The 22,932-nt window shown below is 35.7% G+C and overlaps 1 protein-coding gene across 1 annotated transcript in view; it reads right to left on the bottom strand.

Moving 5' to 3' along the window:
* The window catches only part of LOC149795876 (uncharacterized), a 133,485-nt gene that overhangs the window by 90,922 nt on the left and 19,631 nt on the right, over window positions 1-22,932 (bottom strand). Inside the window, exons 5-10 of the mRNA XM_089963875.1 lie at window positions 20,597-20,698; window positions 16,108-16,212; window positions 14,835-14,939; window positions 13,556-13,660; window positions 5,150-5,275; window positions 1,576-1,950 (exon numbers count right to left, since the gene is read on the bottom strand). Of these exons, the coding sequence (XP_089820001.1) occupies window positions 1,576-1,950; window positions 5,150-5,275; window positions 13,556-13,660; window positions 14,835-14,939; window positions 16,108-16,212; window positions 20,597-20,698 (918 nt within the window). The remainder of the gene's footprint in view (window positions 1-1,575; window positions 1,951-5,149; window positions 5,276-13,555; window positions 13,661-14,834; window positions 14,940-16,107; window positions 16,213-20,596; window positions 20,699-22,932) is intronic.

Raw genomic sequence — 22,932 nt, 5'->3', positions numbered from 1 at the left:
GTTACCTTGACCAGCTTTTATAGGTCATAAAAAATTACTTTTGAAAATAATTATGGGTGTCCCAAGACATGTAGTGTTCCTAGACATACTGTCATTACAGTATGACTATTTGACTTGATAGGATTCATTTTTGCCCCAAGTGCAAGCCATCTACAAAGATATTGGTGAATTCAAGTTATTATGCAGAAACAAAACTGCAACCACTCATGAACACACAAGTACAGACATTCACAAAGTTAGGTATTTTTTTTACATCAGTAGCATGATACTGTAAATCCAAGTATTATTTAGTGCAACAAAAAATACTTGAACTCTGACAGTGAACATATCTGCATAATGACTGTTTATGCAGATGTGTTCAACTGAAAGAGTTGAGTCATTTTTGTTGTAATATATGCTGATCATATCCATCTAACTTCTTTTGTGTGCCAAATCAAGATAAATTACAGTAGGGACATTGTTTCATTAGTATACTATGACAACATTCTCTGAAAAGTAAAGATGACCACATACACTTCACACAGCCATCCCTAAAAGTGATACAAATTACGAGTACCATATATACTCAATTGTATGTTGATGTTTATTACTGAAAATTCAATTCGTGCAGGGTAGGAGTCAGGTTATATAATCAAAGTCTCTCTTACAGAGCCCAAGCTCAGTCTGCCCAAGCTCAGTTTCCACATAAGCACCAATATGTGACAGTAAAGACAAGGAATCGGAGTTGGACAATATTTACGATCACTAGATGATGTTGATTTCAGAACTGTGTTTGCTCACTCCAGTGATGATGATAAATTCTTGAACTTTGTACCAGATGACATTAGTGACATTTATAGGATATATACTGTGAATCACATAAGTAAGAACTTGACTTTCACTGCATATTTGTAAGAAGTGTGGAATGAACATATTGTATGATATTTGGAATCTGATCATTCTGGGCTACTATTTTTATACCAGCATGTGACCTATAATATACTTCATAGATTTATCATATAAGCAGATTTAAAATGTCAAGCATTAGTAATATGGACACAAAAGAGGACAAAATGTTAAGCTGTCACTCTATTTGTGATATATTCCACACAAATATAAAATTGTATTTTACGGTTCAATGGTTTTCTTAATTTTTATAGCCACCTATCTATCCATCCAGTTTGGCTTGTTTGTTTTCCCACGATGCAACTCTGACTCACTGATGACAGGTCACCCCTTCAAATGAATCTGACTTGCAAATACACACAAACTAATAGCAGGGTCAAAGAGAAATTAGCATTTTGCAGCCCTAAGAAGGAGGACTCATCTTATTATGGAGTATATACGATAGGCATCCCCACTTTTTATTTAACTAAGTTTCTTAAGGAGGAATGAAGTCAAAGATCATGATTGTATTCATGTTTCAAAAACTATGAATATTATAATATTCCAAAAATTAAACTTATCATTTAGATCAGCAACTACACGTAGCAACAAATAACTGTAAATTGAAAGTGATATCCATATCCTGCCTTTGTCTAAAGACAAGACTTTAAAGATAATCCATAAAGCATTCCTGTAGATTAATATACATACCTTGTTCCTGTAGCAACAATTTCTGGCTTGCGACAACTTCTGACCTATCCTGTTCTAACTTAGACCATTTTTGAATAATTTTAATTGCTTTACTGTAGTCTGATCCATCATCAACAAGCAGGATCACACATTCAATTGGACATGGCCTTTCTTCTTTTCTCATGAAGCAATTAAATATTTCATAAAGGAAACACTTCAGATAATGAAGAAAGTTCCATCCTTCAATAGTCTTTATGCAGATGCCAACTGTTTTTTCCAATGTTCTGTCCAAAACTTGTTTAATCTCTTGTTGTAAAACAGTCATTGCCTTCATTTCAGTCCCATCTGGAACTTTGAATCTCACTAAATTTTTATTCCCAGAGTGAGACTGACTTTCTGCAAAGACAGAAATAATAATCTCATCAATATAGTCTCTGCATTGCCATTTCCTTTACCCATCCAATCATAACATAAAACTGATATAGTCTCTGCATTGCCATTTCCTTTACCCATCCAATCATAGCATTTCCTTTACCCATCCAATTATAACATTTCCTTTACCCATCCAATCATAACATTTCCTTTACCAATCCAATCATAACATAAAACTGATATAGTCTCTGTATTGCCATTTCCTTTACCCATCCAATCATAACATACAACTGAAGACTCTGCTTTGCCATTTCCTTTACCCATCCAATCATAACATAAAACTGATACAGTCTCTGCACTGCCATTTCCTTTACCCATCCAATCATAACATAAAACTGATATAGTCTCTGCATTGCCATTTCCTTTACCCATCCAATCATAACATAAGATTTTTGTACAGTGCATTTGGATGATACAAGAATTTGATTCCAAAGTTTCTGTTCAGATTCAGTACCAAGATACTTGGTTGAAAAGGGTCCAGAATTTTGATGTAATATTGATGCTATTGTGCTAAATCCTTTTTCTTCTTCCATTTATTGTGACCTGGAAACTGATGTTTCAACTCCAAAACTGATAGGCATCTTCTTTATCCAATTACAAGCCATCCACAACATTTGGTATAAGTATGTAATATTATTATGAAGAAGCCATTTTTCTTCTTTAAGACTTTGATCTTTGGTCCTTAAACTCTGTTATTAATGATCTTGCTTCTTAAGTGCAAACATTTAACCAAAGTCAGTGTTTTCCCAAGGGGTGCAAGATTCAGAGACAAAAATCCCCTTGGTGTCAGAACTGGAGCACAGATTGAGTAAAAAAAAAAGACTTTGGTGTCAGAACTGGGGGTAAAATAAAATATTTGGGGGTCTCGGATGCACCAATGAGTGTAAAGTGAAATGAAGAAATTAAAAAATGAAAATAGGTCAACATGACCCTCTTTTGCTTTAACAATGTAGCAGTAAATTAAAGATGCATATCATCATGTTCAGGATTCCATCATGAACTGTACCTGAGAAATGAACATTAAACAGAAAACGTAAACCAGGTGAATGAAGCACGGAAGATAGCCGATACTGATCTTCTATTAAAATGGGTGAGATTCATTAAGACTCCCTAGTTTCAAGATTCTATATGGGATAGTATAGCGCAAGACTAAAACCTATGTGGTCATGAGCTAATTTCAACAACCAACCAAAGCCAGTAAAATTTGAAACAGTAAACAATTTTTGTATTGTCATGTCCTTGAGACTGTAATTTATTTCCCTAAAATGTAAAATCAAACAAAAAATGAAATAATTAAAAATAACTTACAGTATTATATAAATTCCTACAATTTTCTAAATATACTTTCATTTTCACAGTAATCTGATAATGATCTACTGGTCTTCTAAATAAAGGTTCCAACACCACAGATAATAACTTTTCTAAATCCAAAAGTTTTACGTCAAGGTTAATCCAATGAAAGTGGTTATGACACAGATATTCTTGAATGTGTCATGTAATCCCAAAATATTATTAAAAATTCAAGTCCTTGAATGTTTTGAATAATAATTATGCAAAGTACTGTTTGTTTAGAATAAATGGTTTCCATTCTGCAATTTCAACATTCAGAGTAAAAATAAATCACAATTCCTCCAATGACTCTCACGAGACTGAATAAAACTGAAGAATGAAATGCTGCATACTTAATTCCCTTATATAGCCACCTATGTACAAATCATATCAACACATTTGAATCACTAGAAATGATAATAGGTATTTAAAATATCATTATTATTGTGAAATATTTATAACGATTCTTTTTATTATTATTGAGCCAATCAACAACACAACAACTAGGGCATGCAAGACATATCTGGAATACAAATGTCCTTCTATGATCATCTTTTGTTGATCTGACCTCCATTCAATTATTTTGTTGGTCTACTTTGACCAAATTAGTCATTAACATGAACTTGGCAATAACCTTGACTTATGATTGGATGTACTCTTACTATGGTGCAGGACAGCCAATGAACTAGATGTCATTAACTCAAATGACTTAAATAGAACCATATTATAAAATAATATATGATATAGAAACCCATAACAGTATTGGTTTGGTTATATATATATATATATATATATATATATATATATATATATATATATATATATATATATATATATATATATATATATATAATTACCCAGTTTAATGATCAAAGCATGAAAAGTAAGAACATCCATTTGAACCAGTCAGTAAAATGTGAAATAGTCATGGTGATCTACTTTTAAGATGAGGGTGCAGTATGTAGTATTTATCAAGATGCAATCCTTACATAATTCCAGATAGAGCAGTACAGTGCATTATACATCAGACATACAGTAATACCAATGTGGTTAAGTGCTAAATGCAAAAACATAACATAAGCCAGTATGATGTCAAAGGCAAGTCACAATGACCTCTTTTGTTGTATTTATAAGGATGCATACAACTACTTGATATGATCTGATGATTCTGGCATATAGTGTTTAACACTGAAATCAAGGCAGTGAGGCATGAAAAAATGGGTCACAGTGACCTACTTTTGTGATAATGGTGTAACAGTCATCAATATACACTATGTGACCAAATTTTTGATATCTTGGTATAATGTTACAATACATATACAAGGTACTAAAGCAGAATAACCTTTATCTCATTTGAGCTAAACCTGAAAATTTAACCTTACACCAGCCAAATGTAAACTGTTAGTCATGGTGGTGTTCTTTTGTGATAAGGGTGTTGATTCTAATAATAGTGCATCCAATCATCTAGTTTGATGATTCCAGCCTGAACACTGAGCTTGAATAAACTTGCAACACAAAGTCAGTGAAGCATGAAATGTAGGTCACAGTGCCTATTGTTACATTTGTGATGAGTGTTCTCCTCACCAAATTTTATGACTTCAAGTATAACAGTATGTATACACTGTGCAAATTTCCTGACATAAATACAAACATAATATAAGAATATGCATGCATGACGAAATGTATCCCCCTCCCATGAAAGCCACTGAACTCAATAATTCACTGGATTTTTCTTGGGCTATGAGGAATAAATGCACCAACCCGTTTGAAACCTGTTTACTATACCTATTATCTAGAACTTAATATGATTACAATAACTGAAGGGAATGTCTACCTGTATCATTTCTTTCAGGTATAATGATGACATCAGCATCACAGGAAGTAGCCTTCAACAAAGTAATCTTTCTACCATTGGGGTATGACCACTTTCTTTGTTTCAGTCCAGCTTCTTCTGTCTTTGCTGAGTAAATAAAGAAAATGTTTGATGAAAATATTGTTGGGATGAAAATACTTTTGTATTTGAAACATTTATTATTTTTAGCAGGCAAAATTTTTAAAATTGTGACTGCAAATGATTTAAAAGGTTAACTTGTCAAAATAAACTAAATTACTGCATCCTTTAAATTACTAAATTACCGCATAAAAGAAGTATTTTAAAAAGTGTCTCAACAGTCTAAAAATCCACTGTGATTTGCCTGTCCCTACATGTAAAACTGCTGGGCAAGAAAAGATTACATTTTTGTTGTCCATGACCAAGTGTAAGTTTTGATAGTAATTCAATATAGATGTGTACTTAAATAATAATTCTATTTTATTTATAGAGGGAGACTCATTTAGTCAAGGACTATTCTCCTTTGAGGACCTCTTAAGGAAAGTATAACAATGTGCATTATATGAAAGATAGTAATAATTACTGTTTATTTTAATGTGTTTAGTATTAGATTCCATTATAATCTATTAGAAACACATACATACTTAAGATGTATCTTAATCCTATAGATTATGATATTTAATATTATAATACTATTCCTAAAACAAGTGGAAAGGCCTGATTTCTGATAGCAATGAATTACATCATCACCTAATTAAATGAGGTAGAAATTGGCGGACCTTGAACTGTAAGCTGGTTTTGGCAAATATATCATCAATTAGTGAAAATTTAGCAAAATCATCTACTGGCAATCAATACTATATTGGAATTTCATCACAGTGCAAAGTCTAGACAAGTGAGACAATTTTGATTAATTGTAGAAATCAATTTATTATCCAAGATTGAAACAAAACATGCACAAACTAATGCAAATACTCAAAAGAGCATAAAATGCAGGCTGAAAAAGTCCAAGATGATGGAAGGAAACAAAAGCATAAAATTCAAAGGCATTGGTTCAATGACTTTACCTGGCTTAGAGTAAATCATGATAACACTGAATCAGATATTACCTGCTGTCACATCTATACACTGTATCTCCAAATATGAAACAAGTCTCATCACCGGCTTATTTATTGGCAAGATTTTTACCAGACTTGTCACAAATGACACACCAATTATTTAAGCAAAAAAAACAGCACGTGTGATGCAAAATTTACCAAAAAACATACAGTATGTTGTATGGATAGGGCTTTTTCAAAAGTAGATTAAGCATGATTTGAAGATACAAATGTAAGGCTATTCTTCAAAGTTTCGTTGCTCATTATGTGTTCTGCAGCACTGCAGCACAAGTAGGTTATTTGGTCCATGGCATTGGAATAAATTGTCTTTCCCAAGGTCACAACATGGTAACTGACCAGGCTGATCTATGGTAGGTAGGATTTGACCCACACCCATAAATGCCATCACATGATTTTTCACTCATAAACCTCATGACATCATAATGTTTCAAAAAACATGATTTTGAGTAATCTTCAAAAATTAAAAAATACAAAACACCACTTCAGTATATGCCTGTAATACATGACATGTATAAACGGTAAACAGTCCTTCTTTGAGCTCATAAAACTATGCTTGGTGCAGCTTATACAGCACACTGTCATAAAGGCAATTAAAATGCATAGAAGTCAGGTATAAACAAGCACCATTTGATGTATTAATTGATGGAGGTGATGTGATAAGTCCTTTGAGGATTGCTGTGGGTGAACCCACTGGGCTAATTTACATAGGTATATTCAAAACAGTGGAACAATCCAAATCATTTTAAGTTATAGGTAAATCAAAGACAGGCAAGATACATGTTGAAGCACAAAAAGTCATTACACATAATTGTCTTGAATGAGAATTTTTAAGCCATCTTTATTAAACATTATTGACAAGTTTCTGAAGAGAGGCAATATTTCTTGGAAGTCAGATGCTACTCCATATATACAATGCAAATGCATGATTATTTCAGTTGTCAGAATAGCTTTACAGTGTGATACATTTTTGAAACAGTAGCAATAAGCCCATCAGCAAAGCCCAGCAAAAATATTAATTAAAAGCTCTGGGTTGATGGAGTTTTACTTCGTCAAGCATAGCTGCAAGGGCAGGAATTTAACTCTTTGCACATATAGACATTTCAATAATAACCAGTTAAACATATAAGGTTCAATACAGCATGGACAAGCTAAAGACTTGCATCTGGACCCTGTTTATAATGCTTAGGAGCGGGAGCTGTGGACCTTCCAGAATGGGATCTTTTTTCACCAAAGTAGCTGGGACAGTCCCAGTAACATGGCCAGTGACCAATATTGATGACTCCTCTGATTTTAAAGGCCACTGTAGGAAATAAACCTCCAATAGTATATTTGCTTCAAGAAGGGTTGAATGTAAAGTCTTTTGCTGTGGTCCAGCAGAACATTTGATGTTTTCAAAGCCACACCCCTATTGCAGAGAGCACCATATACATCAAGAGTACACATCTCAAAGTCTTTACCTCACCCTCTGCAAAGCACCTGGAAATAAAGATTCCTCCTCTAACAAACTAAAGAAGACAGCCAACAAAAACATATCAGCATGGGAGGTAATAGTCACCAGAGTACATGCCTTATGTTCAAAAGTTTCAAGTTGCTTGAAGTGTAGATTGACTAATAGGTTGCTAAGACCCCTGAATGCAAGGTGGTAAGGCTTATGGGGTCAAGAGGGTGAATGAACCATATGGATATTGACTGAGAACATGGGTTGAATCATAAAAGAGGTGACAGACAACACCTTCTCCTGTCTGGCCCCCCCCCTTGATCTTTTGAAAATGTGTGAGTCAGTTCAATCATCATCACTGACTGAGGAAGCAGCAGCAGATTTTGAATTGGGCTATGCCCTAGAAAGTCTCTCAGAACTGGAAAGAATCTTAACCCCTGATGATCTGTAAAGTTTGTGACACTGATCTGAGGAAGTTGGTAGTAAACCTCCTTTACCACCTTATCTAAAGTCCACAACTCTTTCTCTTCCATCATCTAATCCCATTGACCTATCATTACTCGTGGTATCCTATCAAACTGAAGAAAGTAATGGTGACTCCCTATCTTTGCTGAAGGCAGCTAGTAGAGGTTCCCCTCTGCTTCTCTTAACAAGGCCCGAGAGAGTAGGGAAGAATTATGTCAGTCCACTGTGATCAGTGACCTGAGACTGAAATGAATGGTCAGCACAACATATGCATACACCATACCCAATGATCACTGATCATTGCTCAGTGATAGTACCTGGTGCCCATAGCGTGCTAACCTGTGCCCAGTGACATAAACTTAGTGAATGTCATTTGGGACATCACCCAATGACTATATTGTTGTGTCTAATGTCTAGTGACAGACCATCAATGACTGTGACTAGACATTTCTTGCTTCCTAGTATCCTATGCCTGGTGCTCAGTGCCCATTACAGTGACCAGTTATTGGTCAGATGCAGACCTGCCAACTCTGATAAGACTCTCAGTAAGGCAGCTTATATTTTCCGTAAGTTAGACCAGGTTTCAGTAAGGTGTATAAACTGCTATTGTAATGCTGAAAACGAATTTAAAAGTTTGGTATTCCAAACATTATATTCAACAGAAATGTTTGTAAAGTACACATAGACCTTATTTACCATAATACAGTTGCACAAATTTCAGTTTCAAACCCTATGCAGCTCAATTGACTCTTACTATCACTCAACCTAACCTAATTCTTTGAAATTTTTTCCATCTCACATGACGATGCCAATCAAATCTTCTGCCACGAGACATTCTCAATTGACACATGATTGACATAATTGCGTCCCTGTCTGCTTTTATTCAGAAGAATATGAATATTCCTTCTTATTCTTCTGTGCTGATTATTAACACTTTTTAAGAGGCTTAACTTCTGTTTCATTTCCAATATACATGTACATCGCTTTCTTGACACAAATTTTTAAAAATTCTATAATCAACAGTTTAATCATGCAGATGCTTCACATGAAAAAATATATGTGTTTGATAGTGTCTGAGGTACTGCTTTAAAGTTAGTCTGGTTCCCTAACTAATTCTACTAATTCTAAAATGAAACCCAGATCCAAATCAAACACAGGTGAACCAATTACCTGGATATTTGGTAACAATTATCCTCATGTAGTTTTTGCTTTTATTCTGTAAGTCGGTGCTGTCCAACCCATGGCCTGCAGGCAGATTTTAAAAGGCCCGCCAGAGCCTGAACAGCTATAAAGTCATTGCTTTTCAGTTTTCTGCTGCAGCCCTTGGCTTCAAGAAAAACATTTTTCAGTGGCCCATGGTGTCAAAAAGGTTGGACAGCACTGTTGTAAGTCCTTATTTTAAGGGTCATTTTTTGTAAGACTTATGGCAAAATCGTAAGGGTTGGCAGGTCTGCAGATGATGTAGAGCTTACTGAAGAAACTCTGTCCTGAGATCTCCACTTTGAAGAATAAGACCATGCAAAGGTCTACTAGCACAAGATAAAGTATTCTTCCCTTGCATCTGGAAGACTGGACTCACTTATATTTAGAGCTGGCAAACTCCCTACACAGGGATGTACCAAAGATCTCCCCCTTTTAATTCAAATCCAACACCCACCCCCAATCCCAAATGGATACAGTTGGCTTCATAACTACAGATACCCATTTAACTAAAGCAGGTGAATTCCATACATTGGAAAGTGACGTATGTGATGCAAGGGGTCCTCCGGAGAAGATTGTTCATTTTATTTTGTGGGGGCTGATGCCATTTTTCAGCACATGACAGCTCCTGATCAGAAGAAGACAAGACAGGACCATACTTGCTCACCTGATATGTCTAGTGACTTCTGCTGATCTTTCTAAGCCACAAACAACAACTGAGACAACTGTCCATGCAAACAAATTATGCACACATAAGACAAGTGGTGTGAGTGTCAAAAGGACATGGGGAACCTTGCTAGAGGAGGAAGATCCCAAAATTGAAACCTTTTATGATAGAAAGGACCCAGCCATCTTCCTTTAAGCCTATGAAAAGAGGTCTCACCAGGCACCTACAATATACAAAGGAAGATGGACACAGCACTGGAGAGGAAGTCAATCCCTAGGGCTTTCAACCCTTGTCCCTTGGAAAGGGGAAAGAGCCTACAGACCTCCTCCTTTGGCCTTTTAGGACCCAACTGACAAAGGAGAATTTGGAAATGGGGTCATTCCTTTGACGTGGCTGCATGGTGTTAAAGAACCAGGACGATTTTGTTTCTTGGCTGGTTTCAAAGGACCTGAAATTATGCAAGGGACCAGTCTTACTGGTCTTGAAGATTCTGAGAAACCATGGAGGCAATGACCCCACTGAAAAGGCTCTCTACCTTCAGGTAGAAGCCCTCAACAGCTTCTTAATGTACTCCGGTAAGACTTTGGATGTATTCAGAGTAACATCCGTGTGGATTTGGAGAAGCTCCTCTGATCAAGTCATGGATAATGATAATGAATGGCTCAATATCTTCATCACTGCTTCCAACAAACTATGAAGGGCAACAGAGATATGGAGAAGGAATAAAGCCATAATTCTATCCATGTATCTTCTACTATTATATTCTGTATATTCTATCCTGCATTATTCTATTAACATTTTCTGTTAGTTCTATACTGAATATTCTATTTGGTCAACCTAAATAAATAAATAAATAAATAAATAAGTAAATAAATTGTAAAGAAAGTGATATGCCATTTTGCCAATATATAAAATTAACTGAGATTGTAATAACAATAAATAATAAAGTAAAGAGTTCTCTCTCTCTCTCTCTCTCTCTCTCTGTCTTTTGCAAGATACAGCAAATTAATGTATGGTTGTTAGTGGAATAAGGGTTCTGTGGCTTGTCTTCCATGCTTAGAAGAGTGTTTCCTCCCTCCCTCCCTCCTGCTAGATATGGCAAGTTAACCATTGTATGTAGGTGGAATAGGGGATCTGTGACTATTCTACCATACATAGCATCTACATTATACTGGTCCCCAGGACAGTTGTTGCTCTTCAGTGATTAATCTAACAACTCCATGTGTTATTATAATGGACCATTACAGTAATGCCCCATTGTAACAACAATGGGTACCAGGGAGTGAAAGGATATTGTTTCTCCACCCTCAATGGGGCCACAATTCACTTCCAACCTGCAACAAACTATTGGCAAGTAAATGGTGCTGTTCCTCCCACATGATAGTGTAATTACTCTCTGCCCATCTGGATGTTAGAGAGTGCTGCTCCTCCCCCATATGAGGTGTGTGGCTTACTCTCTGCCCTAGTGGAAGATATAGGATAGTGGTCCTCCCTCATTTGAGGGTGTAACTCACTCTCTGCCCTTATATACACCACTCCCTTGATAACTCATGCCCTGAACCCAGTAGGTAAACACTGTGTCTGACATGGATCCCATATTTGTTCAATGACAATATCAACAAAATTGGCCCCTATAAGCTGACTGTGAAAAAGTCACCTATATCACTCATTTTTACATACAAACTAAACAATAATATATGGTGAAATAGTGACAAATGAAAAAGATTCTGTTAAATCCCAAACATATGGCAACGTTGAAAGAAATAAACACCAATTAAATATGTCTTAACAGGTGAAATTCATGTTTTAAATCTTTTCATTCTTTTTTAAAATGTAAACTGTATAATCATGGCATGTTCTCTTCTACTAAAACATGCAAAATGTCAATCAACCAACACATCAATACCTGCAAGCATGGGGCCCCGAGTGGCCGAGTGGTCTAAAGTGCTCTCCATTATGGATCACTGCCATCTCACCTCTGTCTGCATGGGTTCGAGTCTAGGATTCGACCAATGTGGGTATATGAGAAAGCTTGCCAGTAGCTTCTCGTGGGTCGGTGGTTCTTCCCGTGGTTTTCCCAGGTTCTTCCTCCACCATTAATACTGGCCATTATGCATAGCCTATCATGTGCTGAAAAATGGCATTAAACCCCACAACAACAACAACAATAACCTGCGAGCACTTCTGTGAAAACCTTATTACAGTCCAGCTGTGTAAAGGAATCATGGAACAAATTAAGCAAAAGGAGTACTCAGTGAATGAAAAGCTTTGTATCATAGATAGGTTTCATAATGGTGAAACAAGTTAGAAAGTTTGTAAGTGAACTCAAAACTGCTGAGTCAACACTCTTAGGCTGGCTTAAGGATGAGCAGAATTTTCATGATAAATTGGATGATGGTAATTCTGGGTTTGAACAAAAACAAATATAGACTGCAAATGATAAGGAATTAGATGATGATTTGTGGAAATGTTTCACACAGACCAATACTGCCAAGTGACGAACACAATTGTAAACACCTATAAACATAGTACACACATATGAATACATAAAACCATTCATTTATTTGATGACATCTTGCCACAACTGCAATAGTCAACCACAATTTTTTAAATGCTATTTTTAGAATGACATAATGTAAGTTATTTGAAATATTTCTGACATAAATGTAGTCAGTATCAACTAACTGTTAAACAGTGATTCGACCAACTCTTGGCTTTAAAGGACTGCACCACTCAACAAGCCCAGATATTCATTCAGAAATTTTGCACTTGGAGACATACAAACTGCTGAAATGGCATGAAAACCTAATCAGTTGATTTTTATATTATATAAAGGATGCTTATTATTTGCCTAGATCAATTGGCTTCTGTATGATATTGCTAAGATAGGTTTGACTAGAATGGGGAAAAAATAAAGTGTATTTTTGATATTTAAATTTTTTTAATGACCAGAGGATCCACAGAAGCTTATTAACTTTCTTCTGTCTACCTGATGTAACTGTGCTAACTAATTTTGAGACAAGAATGCATGAACCTATGGGTTTTGCCCATGTGTGAACACCAATAAATCTGTCAACCCCTTTCTGCTACATCACATATATGAAACTATACTCAAGCAGTATGAGCAAACATGCGCATACACAAAACTATACTCAAGTAGTATGAGCAAACGTGCACATACACAAAACTATACTCAAGTAGTATGAGCAAACATGCACAGACACAAAACTATACTCAAGCAGTATGAGCAAACATGTGCATACACAAAACTATACTCAAGCAGTATGAGCAAACATACACAAAACTATACTCAAGTAGTATGAGCACATACAAAAAACTATACTCGAGCACTATGAGCACATACACAAAACTATACTCCAGGAGTATAAGCAAATCAGATGTGTGAAACTTCAAGTGGATCATGTAATTAATATCTGTAACTTTGGATCAGGTTAAATCTCAAGACTTCCCCTATAGCTTAATAAGTAGTCTAGCACATGAAAATTCCATATGGTTCTTACCATCCTTGACTCCTTCATGTAGCCCAGCATTCTTTGTTGCAGAGGATTTCATTCGTTTGGCTCTAGGGGGAGGAATAGGAGTTGCATCTTCCTCTGTTGCCACGTCTACATAGGAAGGATCAGAAAAACGATATACATGTAGTAGGTATGGTATTTACTATGGAAAATGATAATATGACATAATGAGTTAATGCATCATTGTCACTTTTGCTATAGTGGCCATTTTAGATATTTTTATTTTCCCTATTAAAAGGTATCTCACCCATAATTTCATGGGGTGTGACAGTTGTCATCTGATGTAAACAAAAGGACTGATGAAGGAGTGAAAATGAAATGAGATGAAAAAAGAATGGAAATCACAAATGATAAATAGTAAAAGACTTTAACTTTTCTGTATAATGTTAAAAATAGACATATGACTTAAGTGACATTAGGGCACAGCTAAACCTAAGATCCAATCTGCCAGGAAAGTTGCCACAACTGCAATAGTCAACCACAATTTTTTAAATGCTATTTTTAGAATGACATAATGTAAGTTATTTGAAATATTTCTGACATAAATGTAGTCAGTATCAACTAACTGTTAAACAGTGATTCGACCAACTCTTGGCTTTAAAGGACTGCACCACTCAACAAGCCCAGATATTCATTCAGAAATTTTGCACTTGGAGACATACAAACTGCTGAAATGGCATGAAAACCTAATCAGTTGATTTTTATATTATATAAAGGATGCTTATTATTTGCCTAGATCAACTGGCTTCTGTATGATATTGCTAAGATAGGTTTGACTAGAATGGTGAAGAAACAAAACTATATTTTTGATATTTAAATTTATTTAATGACCAGAGTATCCAAAGAAACTTATTAACTTTCTTCTATCTACCTGATGTAACTGTGCTAATTTTGAGACAAGAATGCACAAACCTATGGATTTTGCCCATGTGCGAACACCAATAAATCTGTCAACCCCTTTCTGCTAGTAGGGGTATACAGATGTACTAAATATTAACTACATCACATACACAAAACTATACTCAAGCAGTATGAGCACATACACAAAACTATACTCAAGCAGTATGAGCACATACACAACACTATACTCAAGCAGTATGAGCAAATCAGATGTGTGAAGCTGACATCACACTGGATTATCTGACAAGCTACAAGTGGATTATGTAATTAATATCTGTAACTTTGGATCAGGTTAAATCTCCTAAAGACTTCCCCTATAGCTTAATAAGTAGTCTAGCACATGAAAATTCCATATGGTTCTTACCATCCTTGGCTCCTTCATGAAGCCCAGCATTCTTTGTTGCAGAGGATTTCATATTTTTGGCACTAGGGGGAGGAATAGGAGTTACATCTTCTTCTGTTGCCACGTCTACATAGGAAGGATCAGAAAAGTGTTATAGTAGGTATGGTATTTACTATGGAAAATGATAATATGACATAATGAGTTAATGCATCATTGTCACTTTTGCTATAGTGGCCATTTTAGATATTTTTATTTTCCCTATTAAAAGGTATCTCACCCATAATTTCATGGGGTGTGACAGTTGTCATCTGATGTAAACAAAAGGACTGATGAAGGAGTGAAAATGAAATGAGATGAAAAAAGAATGGAAATCACAAATGATAAATAGTAAAAGACTTTAACTTTTCTGTATAATGTTAAAAATAGACATATGACTTAAGCGACATTAGGGCACAGCTAAACCTAAGATCCGATCTGCCAGGAAAGTTGCCACAACTGCAATAGTCAACCACAATTTTTTAAATGCTATTTTTAGAATGACATAATGTAAGTTATTTGAAATATTTCTGACATAAATGTAGTCAGTATCAACTAACTGTTAAACAGTGATTCGACCAACTCTTGGCTTTAAAGGACTGCACCACTCAACAAGCCCAGATATTCATTCAGAAATTTTGCACTTGGAGACATACAAACTGCTGAAATGGCATGAAAACCTAGTCAGTTCATTTTTATATTATATAAAGGATGCTTATTATTTGCCTAGATCAACTGGCTTCTGTATGATATTGCTAAGATAGGTTTGACTAAAATGGTGAAGAAAAAAAACTATATTTTTGATATTTAAATTTATTTAATGACCAGAGTATCCAAAGAAACTTATTAACTTTCTTCTATCTACCTGATGTAACTGTGCTAATTTTGAGACAAGAATGCACAAACCTATGGATTTTGCCCATGTGCGAACACCAATAAATCTGTCAACCCCTTTCTGCTAGTAGGGGTATACAGATGTACTAAATATTAACTACATCACATACACAAAACTATACTCAAGCAGTATGAGCACATACACAAAACTATACTCAAGCAGTATGAGCACATACACAACACTATACTCAAGCAGTATGAGCAAATCAGATGTGTGAAGCTGACATCACACTGGATTATCTGACAAGCTACAAGTGGATTATGTAATTAATATCTGTAACTTTGGATCAGGTTAAATCTCCTAAAGACTTCCCCTATAGCTTAATAAGTAGTCTAGCACATGAAAATTCCATATGGTTCTTACCATCCTTGGCTCCTTCATGAAGCCCAGCATTCTTTGTTGCAGAGGATTTCATATTTTTGGCACTAGGGGGAGGAATAGGAGTTACATCTTCTTCTGTTGCCACGTCTACATAGGAAGGATCAGAAAAACTTTTCATAGTAGGTATGGTATTTACTATGGAAAATGATAATATGACATAATGAGTTAATGCATCATTGTCACTTTTGCTATAGTGGCCATTTTAGATATTTTTATTTTCCCTATTAAAAGGTATCTCACCCATAATTTCATGGGGTGTGACAGTTGTCATCTGATGTAAACAAAATGACTGATGAAGGAGTGAAAATGAAATGAGATGAAAAGAGAATGGAAACAACAAATGATAAATGGTAAATGACTTTTAACTATTCTGTATAATGTTAAATATAGAGAAGACATGCCTTAAGTGACATTAGGGCAAGGCTAAACCTAATATCCAAACAAGTATCTGCCAGGAAAGTTACATTTTTACATGTATCGTGACCATGTCATTTCAAAGAAGACAATTGTGAGTCAAGTAGACATCAATGGTCTGAATAAAATGGTAAAAAGAATATTTATGCCAGACTGGATTTTCTTCCAAGACAGAATGCAAAGGTCTGGTGTTTCTGTCCCACTCTGGTTTGAGGAGGTGCCACCTATGGACTGTCCATCAGAACCTTTCCTTTGAAGTGATTCCTTCAAAAATGAAACACATTTACAATCTTTTTTCAAAGCTTAGTCGCTCAATATGTGTTTTACAGCACAGCAGCAAAACAGGTTATTTGGTCCAAGGCAGTTGATTGTCTTTCCCAAGGTCACACCATTGTAACTGACTAAGCTGTTATGTGGTATGAATTGACCCAAACCCATAAATGCAATAACATGATTTTTCACACATAAACCCCATGAGATCGTCATGTTTCAAAAAACATGAGTCTGAGTAATCTTCAAAAACGAAAAAATGCAAAACACCACTTTAGTATATGCCTGTAATACATGACATGTATAAATGGTAAACAGTCATTCTTTGAGCTCATAAAACTATGCTTGGTGCAGCTTATACAGCACACTGTCATAGAGGCAATTAAAATGCACATAAGTCAGGTATAACAACCACCATTTCATGTATTAACTGACTGAGGTGATATGATAAGTCCTTTGAGGACTGCTGTGTGTGAACTCAATGGGCTAATTTACATAGGTAAATTCAAAAGTGGAACAACCCAAATCATTTTAAGTTATAGGTAAATCAAAGACAGGCAAGATACATGTTGAAGCACATTACAAGCAAGTCATTACACATAATTGTCTTAAATGAGAATTTTTAAACCATTTTTATTAAACATTATTGACAAGTTTCTGAAGAGAGGCAATATTTCTTGGAAGTCAGATTCTACTCCATATATAAAATGCAAATGCATGATTATTTCAGTTGTCAGAATAGCTTTACAGACTGTGTGTGATACATTTTTGAAAAAGCAGCAATAAGCCTATCAACATAACCCAGCAACAAATAAATTAAAAACTCTGGGTTGATGGAGTTTTACTTTGTCAAGCATAGTTACAAGGACAAGAATTTAACTCTTTGCACATACTGCAAACAACATATCGACCCAAGTCATTTTGGACTGTATAAATTGTCCATCAAGATAAGAACACCACCTGTGTGTAGTATATTCAACACAATGAAATGAACTTGAGACTAGTTCACATTATTGTTATTCATTATCTTACTCTTGTTAAAATAATAAATATTAATGACCCATGTTTTTCAGGAGTATTTTAGCCATGAAATAGATTTATTTAAAGACAATATTAAGCACAGACTCATGTTACACAATTAATTTGTATTGACAATGTGATTAACACCTGAACTGGACAGAGGTATCTATTACTGCTGTATTACCTGTAAAGCCCCCATTAAACTTGAAAATGTTATGTACCCTCCCCCTTTACCCCAATGAACTGTCCAGTCCCAAATGTAATGTATATTCATTTATTTATACAGGCAAGCATATCTTGTCAAACTACATCAGACAGTTTTCAATGCTAATGCTATGATCATCTCTAGCACTGATACATCTGAGACCGGGGATTTCAGTTTGAACAGTAGTTAATGATGGTAGATGATTCTTCATGAAAAACACCAGTTGGAAAAGAGCAGACCAAATCATAGTTACCAGTTACCACTGATAACCCTTTCTTACTGAAAAAACATTGAATTGTAAATTTGTCTTTGTTAATACTATGATGAAGATTGTTAAGAAAAAGGTTCTTGGAGAAATTTTCAGTCAAAGGTTCATACCGACATTTCAATAACAACCAGTTAAACATACAAGGTTCAATAAAGCATGAACAATCTAAAGACTTGCATCTGGATTCTGTTTATAATGCTTAGGAAAGTGAGCTGTGGACCTTCCAGAATGGGATCTTTTTCACCAAAGTAGCTGGGACAGTCCCAGTAACATGGCTATTTTGTTAGATTCTACTGGAAAAATTTTTTTTTTCTCTATACACAGTAAACAATAATATATGGTGAAATAGTGACAAATCAAAAAGATTCTGTTAAATCCAAAACATATGGCAAGGTTGAAAGAAATAAACACCAATTAAATATGTCGTATAAGGTGAAATTCATGTTTTAAATCTTTTCATTCTTTTTTAAAATGTAAAAAGTATAACCATGGCATGTTCTCTTCTACTAAAACATGCAAAATGTCAATCAACCAACACATCAATACCTGCAAGCATGGGGCCCCAAGTGGCCGAGTGGTCCAAAGCGCTCTCCATTATGGATCACTGCCATCTCACCTCTGTCTGCATGGGTTCGAGTCTAGGATTCGGCTAATTTGAGTATGTGAGAAAGCTTGCCAGTAGCTTCTCGAGGGTCGGTAGTTCTTCCCATGGTTTTCCTCCACCATACTAGCTGCTATGCATAGCCTATCATGTGCTGAAAAATGGCATTAAACCCCACAACAACAACAACAATAACCTGCGAGCACTTCTTTGAGAACCTTATTACAGTCCAGCTGTGTAAAGGAATCATGGAACAAATTAAGCAAAGGAGTACTCAGTGAATGAAAAGTTTTGTATCATAGATAGGTCTCATAATGGTGAACAGATGCGGGAGGTCATGGGTTTGATCCCCAGCCGAGTCATACCAAAGACTTACAAAAACGGTACTAACAGCTGCCTCGCTTGGCTCTCAGCATTAAGAGGTTAGTGTTAGGACTGGTCGGCCCGGTGTCAGGATAATGTGACTGGGTGGGACATCATGCTACGTGTCTGCGGCATGATGCCCCAGTGCTAGACAAAACTATAAACTGCCACATTGCAGACATCATAGCAATATGACTGAAAAATTGTTAAAGCTACGTTAAAATCCAAATCACAACAACAACAACAACAACTCATAATGGTGAAACAAGTTAGAAAGTTTGTAAGTGAACTCAAAACTGCTGATTCAACACTCTTGGCTTAAGGATGAGCAGAAATTTCATGATAAATTGCATGATGGTAATTCTGGGTTTGAACAAAAACATATATAGACTGCAAATGATAAGGAATTAGATGATGATTTGTGGAACTCGTTCACACAGACTAATACTACCAAGTGACCGAACACAATTTTAAACACCTATAAACATAGTACACATCAATGAATACATAAAACAATTCATTTATTTGATGACATCTTGCCACAACTACAATAGTCAACCAAAATGTTTTTAAATGCTATTTTTAGAATGACATAATGTAAGTTATTTGAAATATTTCTGACATAAATGTAGTCAGTATCAACTAACTGTTAAACAGTGATTCAACCAACTCTTGGCTTTAAAGGACTGCACCACTCAACAAGCCCAGATATTCATTCAGAAATTTTGCACTGCTGAAATGGCATGAAAACCTAATCAGTTGATTTTTATATTATATAAAGGATGCTTATTATTTGCCTAGATCAATTGGCTTCTGTATGATATTGCTAAGATAGGTTTGACTAGAATGGGGAAAAAATAAAGTGTATTTTTGATATTTAAATTTATTTAATGACCAGAGTATCCAAAGAAACTTATTAACTTTCTTCTATCTACCTGATGTAACTGTGCTAATTTTGAGACAAGAATGCACAAACCTATGGATTTTGCCCATGTGCGAACACCAATAAATCTGTCAACCCCTTTCTGCTAGTAGGGGTATACATATGTACTAAATATTAACTACATCACATACACAAAACTATACTCAAGCAGTATGAGCACATACACAAAACTATACTCAAGCAGTATGAGCACATACACAACACTATACTCAAGCAGTATGAGCAAATCAGATGTGTGAAGCTGACATCACACACTGAATTGTCAGACAAGCTACAAGTGGATTATGTAATTAATATCTGTAACTTTGGATCAGGTTAAATCTCCTAAAGACTTCCCCTATAGCTTAATAAGTAGTCTAGCACATGAAAATTCCATATGGTTCTTACCATCCTTGGCTCCTTCATGAAGCCCAGCATTCTTTGTTGCAGAGGATTTCATATTTTTGGCACTAGGGGGAGGAATAGGAGTTACATCTTCTGTTGCCACGTCTACATAGGAAGGATCAGAAAAACGATATAGTAGGTATGGTATTTACTATGGAAAATGATAATATGACATAATGAGTTAATGCATCATTGTCACTTTTGCTAAAGTGTCCATTTTAGATATTTTTATTTTCCCTATCATAAGGTATATCACCCATAATTTCATGGGGTGTGACAGTTGTCATCTGATGTGAACAAAATGACTGATGAAGGAGTGAAAATGAAATGAGATGAAAAGAGAATGAAAACAACAAATGATAAATGGTAAATGACTTTTAACTATCCTGTATAATGTTAAATATAGAGAAGACATATGCCTTAAGTGACATTAGGGCATGGCTAAACCTAATATCCAAACAAGTATCTGCCATTTTTACATGTATCATGACCATGTCATTTCAAAAAAGACAATTGTGAGTCAAGTAGACATCAATGGTCTGAATATAATAGTAAAGAGAACATTTACACCGCACTGTCCTGGACACCAATAGTGTAAATGGATTTTCTTCCAAGGAAGAATGTAAAGGTCAGGTGTTTCTGTCCCAGTCTGGTTTGAGGAGGTGCCACCAATGGATTGTCCATCAGAACCTTTCCTTTGAAGTGATTCCTTCAGAAACGAAACACATTTACAATGGATTTAATTTCTAAAGGCTGATGTGGATAGAATCTTATTCTTGCCCTCATTTGGTACTAAGTAGTGAAGCTGAGTGACAGGTGGATTTCCCAACTCGCATCCATGCTGATCATAAGTTTGGCTGAAGATCTTAAAGAGGAATTTCTGTCAGTTGTTGTACAGTACCCAAGAAAGATACTATTTTGTTCAAAATCATGATCAGTTCAACCAGCTGGGGTGCCATCTAAGGCAGTAGATGGAAAGAGGGTTCATCATCCTAATCGTCCATGCCTACTGAGGCCCTCAACTTCAAACCCTGGTTTGCAACAGTGGCAGATGCTTAGAAATTGCAGTACCATCATCCCTAAGGCCTATTATCTCCCAAATGGGTACATCATAAAGAATTAACCAAGTCCTTGCATGACATCAGCCAGGCAAGTGCCATGGCCTGCATTGCTAGCAAGTAATACTGGGAAGTGTACAGGCTGGTCAACATGGCTACCAGATGGACACATGACCCATTAACTGCCTGGTCTAAGTTCGCTCAATGGGCAGTACAAGCAGTGAAACAAATTCATTAATCAGATCACAGTGTAACACTATGCACAATGGTGCAGTGATCTGGGACATATGGTGTGGTTCACTGATATGATGGATTTATGGTCAGCCATGAACCTTTATGGCCAGCTACTGGCTGTAATGTCAGCAGTCAGAATGGTGGTGTATGGATTGATGGATGACAAAACATACCATCAAAGTCTAAACTATATCTAATATGTCCAGACTTATACAGGCTCTAAGACATGCTGGGAGACTTACACCCACTGGGCTGCCTAATGGACAGGACAGTCTACAGCTAGCTACAAGCCATTCCTGGAGAACTGTGAGGAATGACAGAGCACAAATTCACCAGAGGCCAACAACTGTATTGTCACTAGTCACCTCATGCACAATAATCCATCCATGCCTTTGAAGAATGTGAGCTAACAACCCATAAGCCCTTGGCATTCTTGACACCACTTTTGATTAGGAGGGTGGGAAAAACATCATGACATCCCATACTACACTGGCCAGTGATGATGTTTAAGGGTGCAGACTCAGCACACTGCATTACATTATTCTAGACTTGTCAAGTCTTTCTTTACTCTTAAGATCTTAAGATATTTTTACAGTACTTTGGGCCAGATTCTTTCTGACCATGAAGCACAAACACTATGATGAATCTGAGGAACACTAGTACAAACTAAGGCACACTCTATATGTGTGTCATACATAGCTTTAAAGTTCTTGTAATGAATACATTTCCTTGCTACTGTCTATCATTTTCTGAAAAGACAAAAATGATCAGACATTTGCATAGTCTGATAATGTTCATATATACAAATAACCAATGCTTGTTACATAAATCAGGAAGAAAATACATGCAGTGTGCACAAGAAAAATAACAACAAGCAATTGGCACCAAGGCTACAGTCCTGAAGCACAAAGTTAGAATTGGAAAACAAGCTGAAAACTGAAAAAATTGGAATAATTATCAACAAATTGTAAAAGATAAAAATTTCTACTTGTATTAAATACTTGTACACTCAGTATTATACCAATTTTATCCATGGATACTTAAAAG

The sequence above is a fragment of the Sinohyriopsis cumingii genome, chromosome 7 (genome assembly GCF_028554795.1).
Source record: "Sinohyriopsis cumingii isolate HCF-2022 chromosome 7, ASM2855479v2, whole genome shotgun sequence".
Classification (NCBI taxonomy): domain Eukaryota; kingdom Metazoa; phylum Mollusca; class Bivalvia; order Unionida; family Unionidae; genus Sinohyriopsis; species Sinohyriopsis cumingii.
The sequence above is the reverse complement of the archived record's forward strand: the minus strand, read 5'-3'. Positions and strand labels throughout refer to the sequence as shown.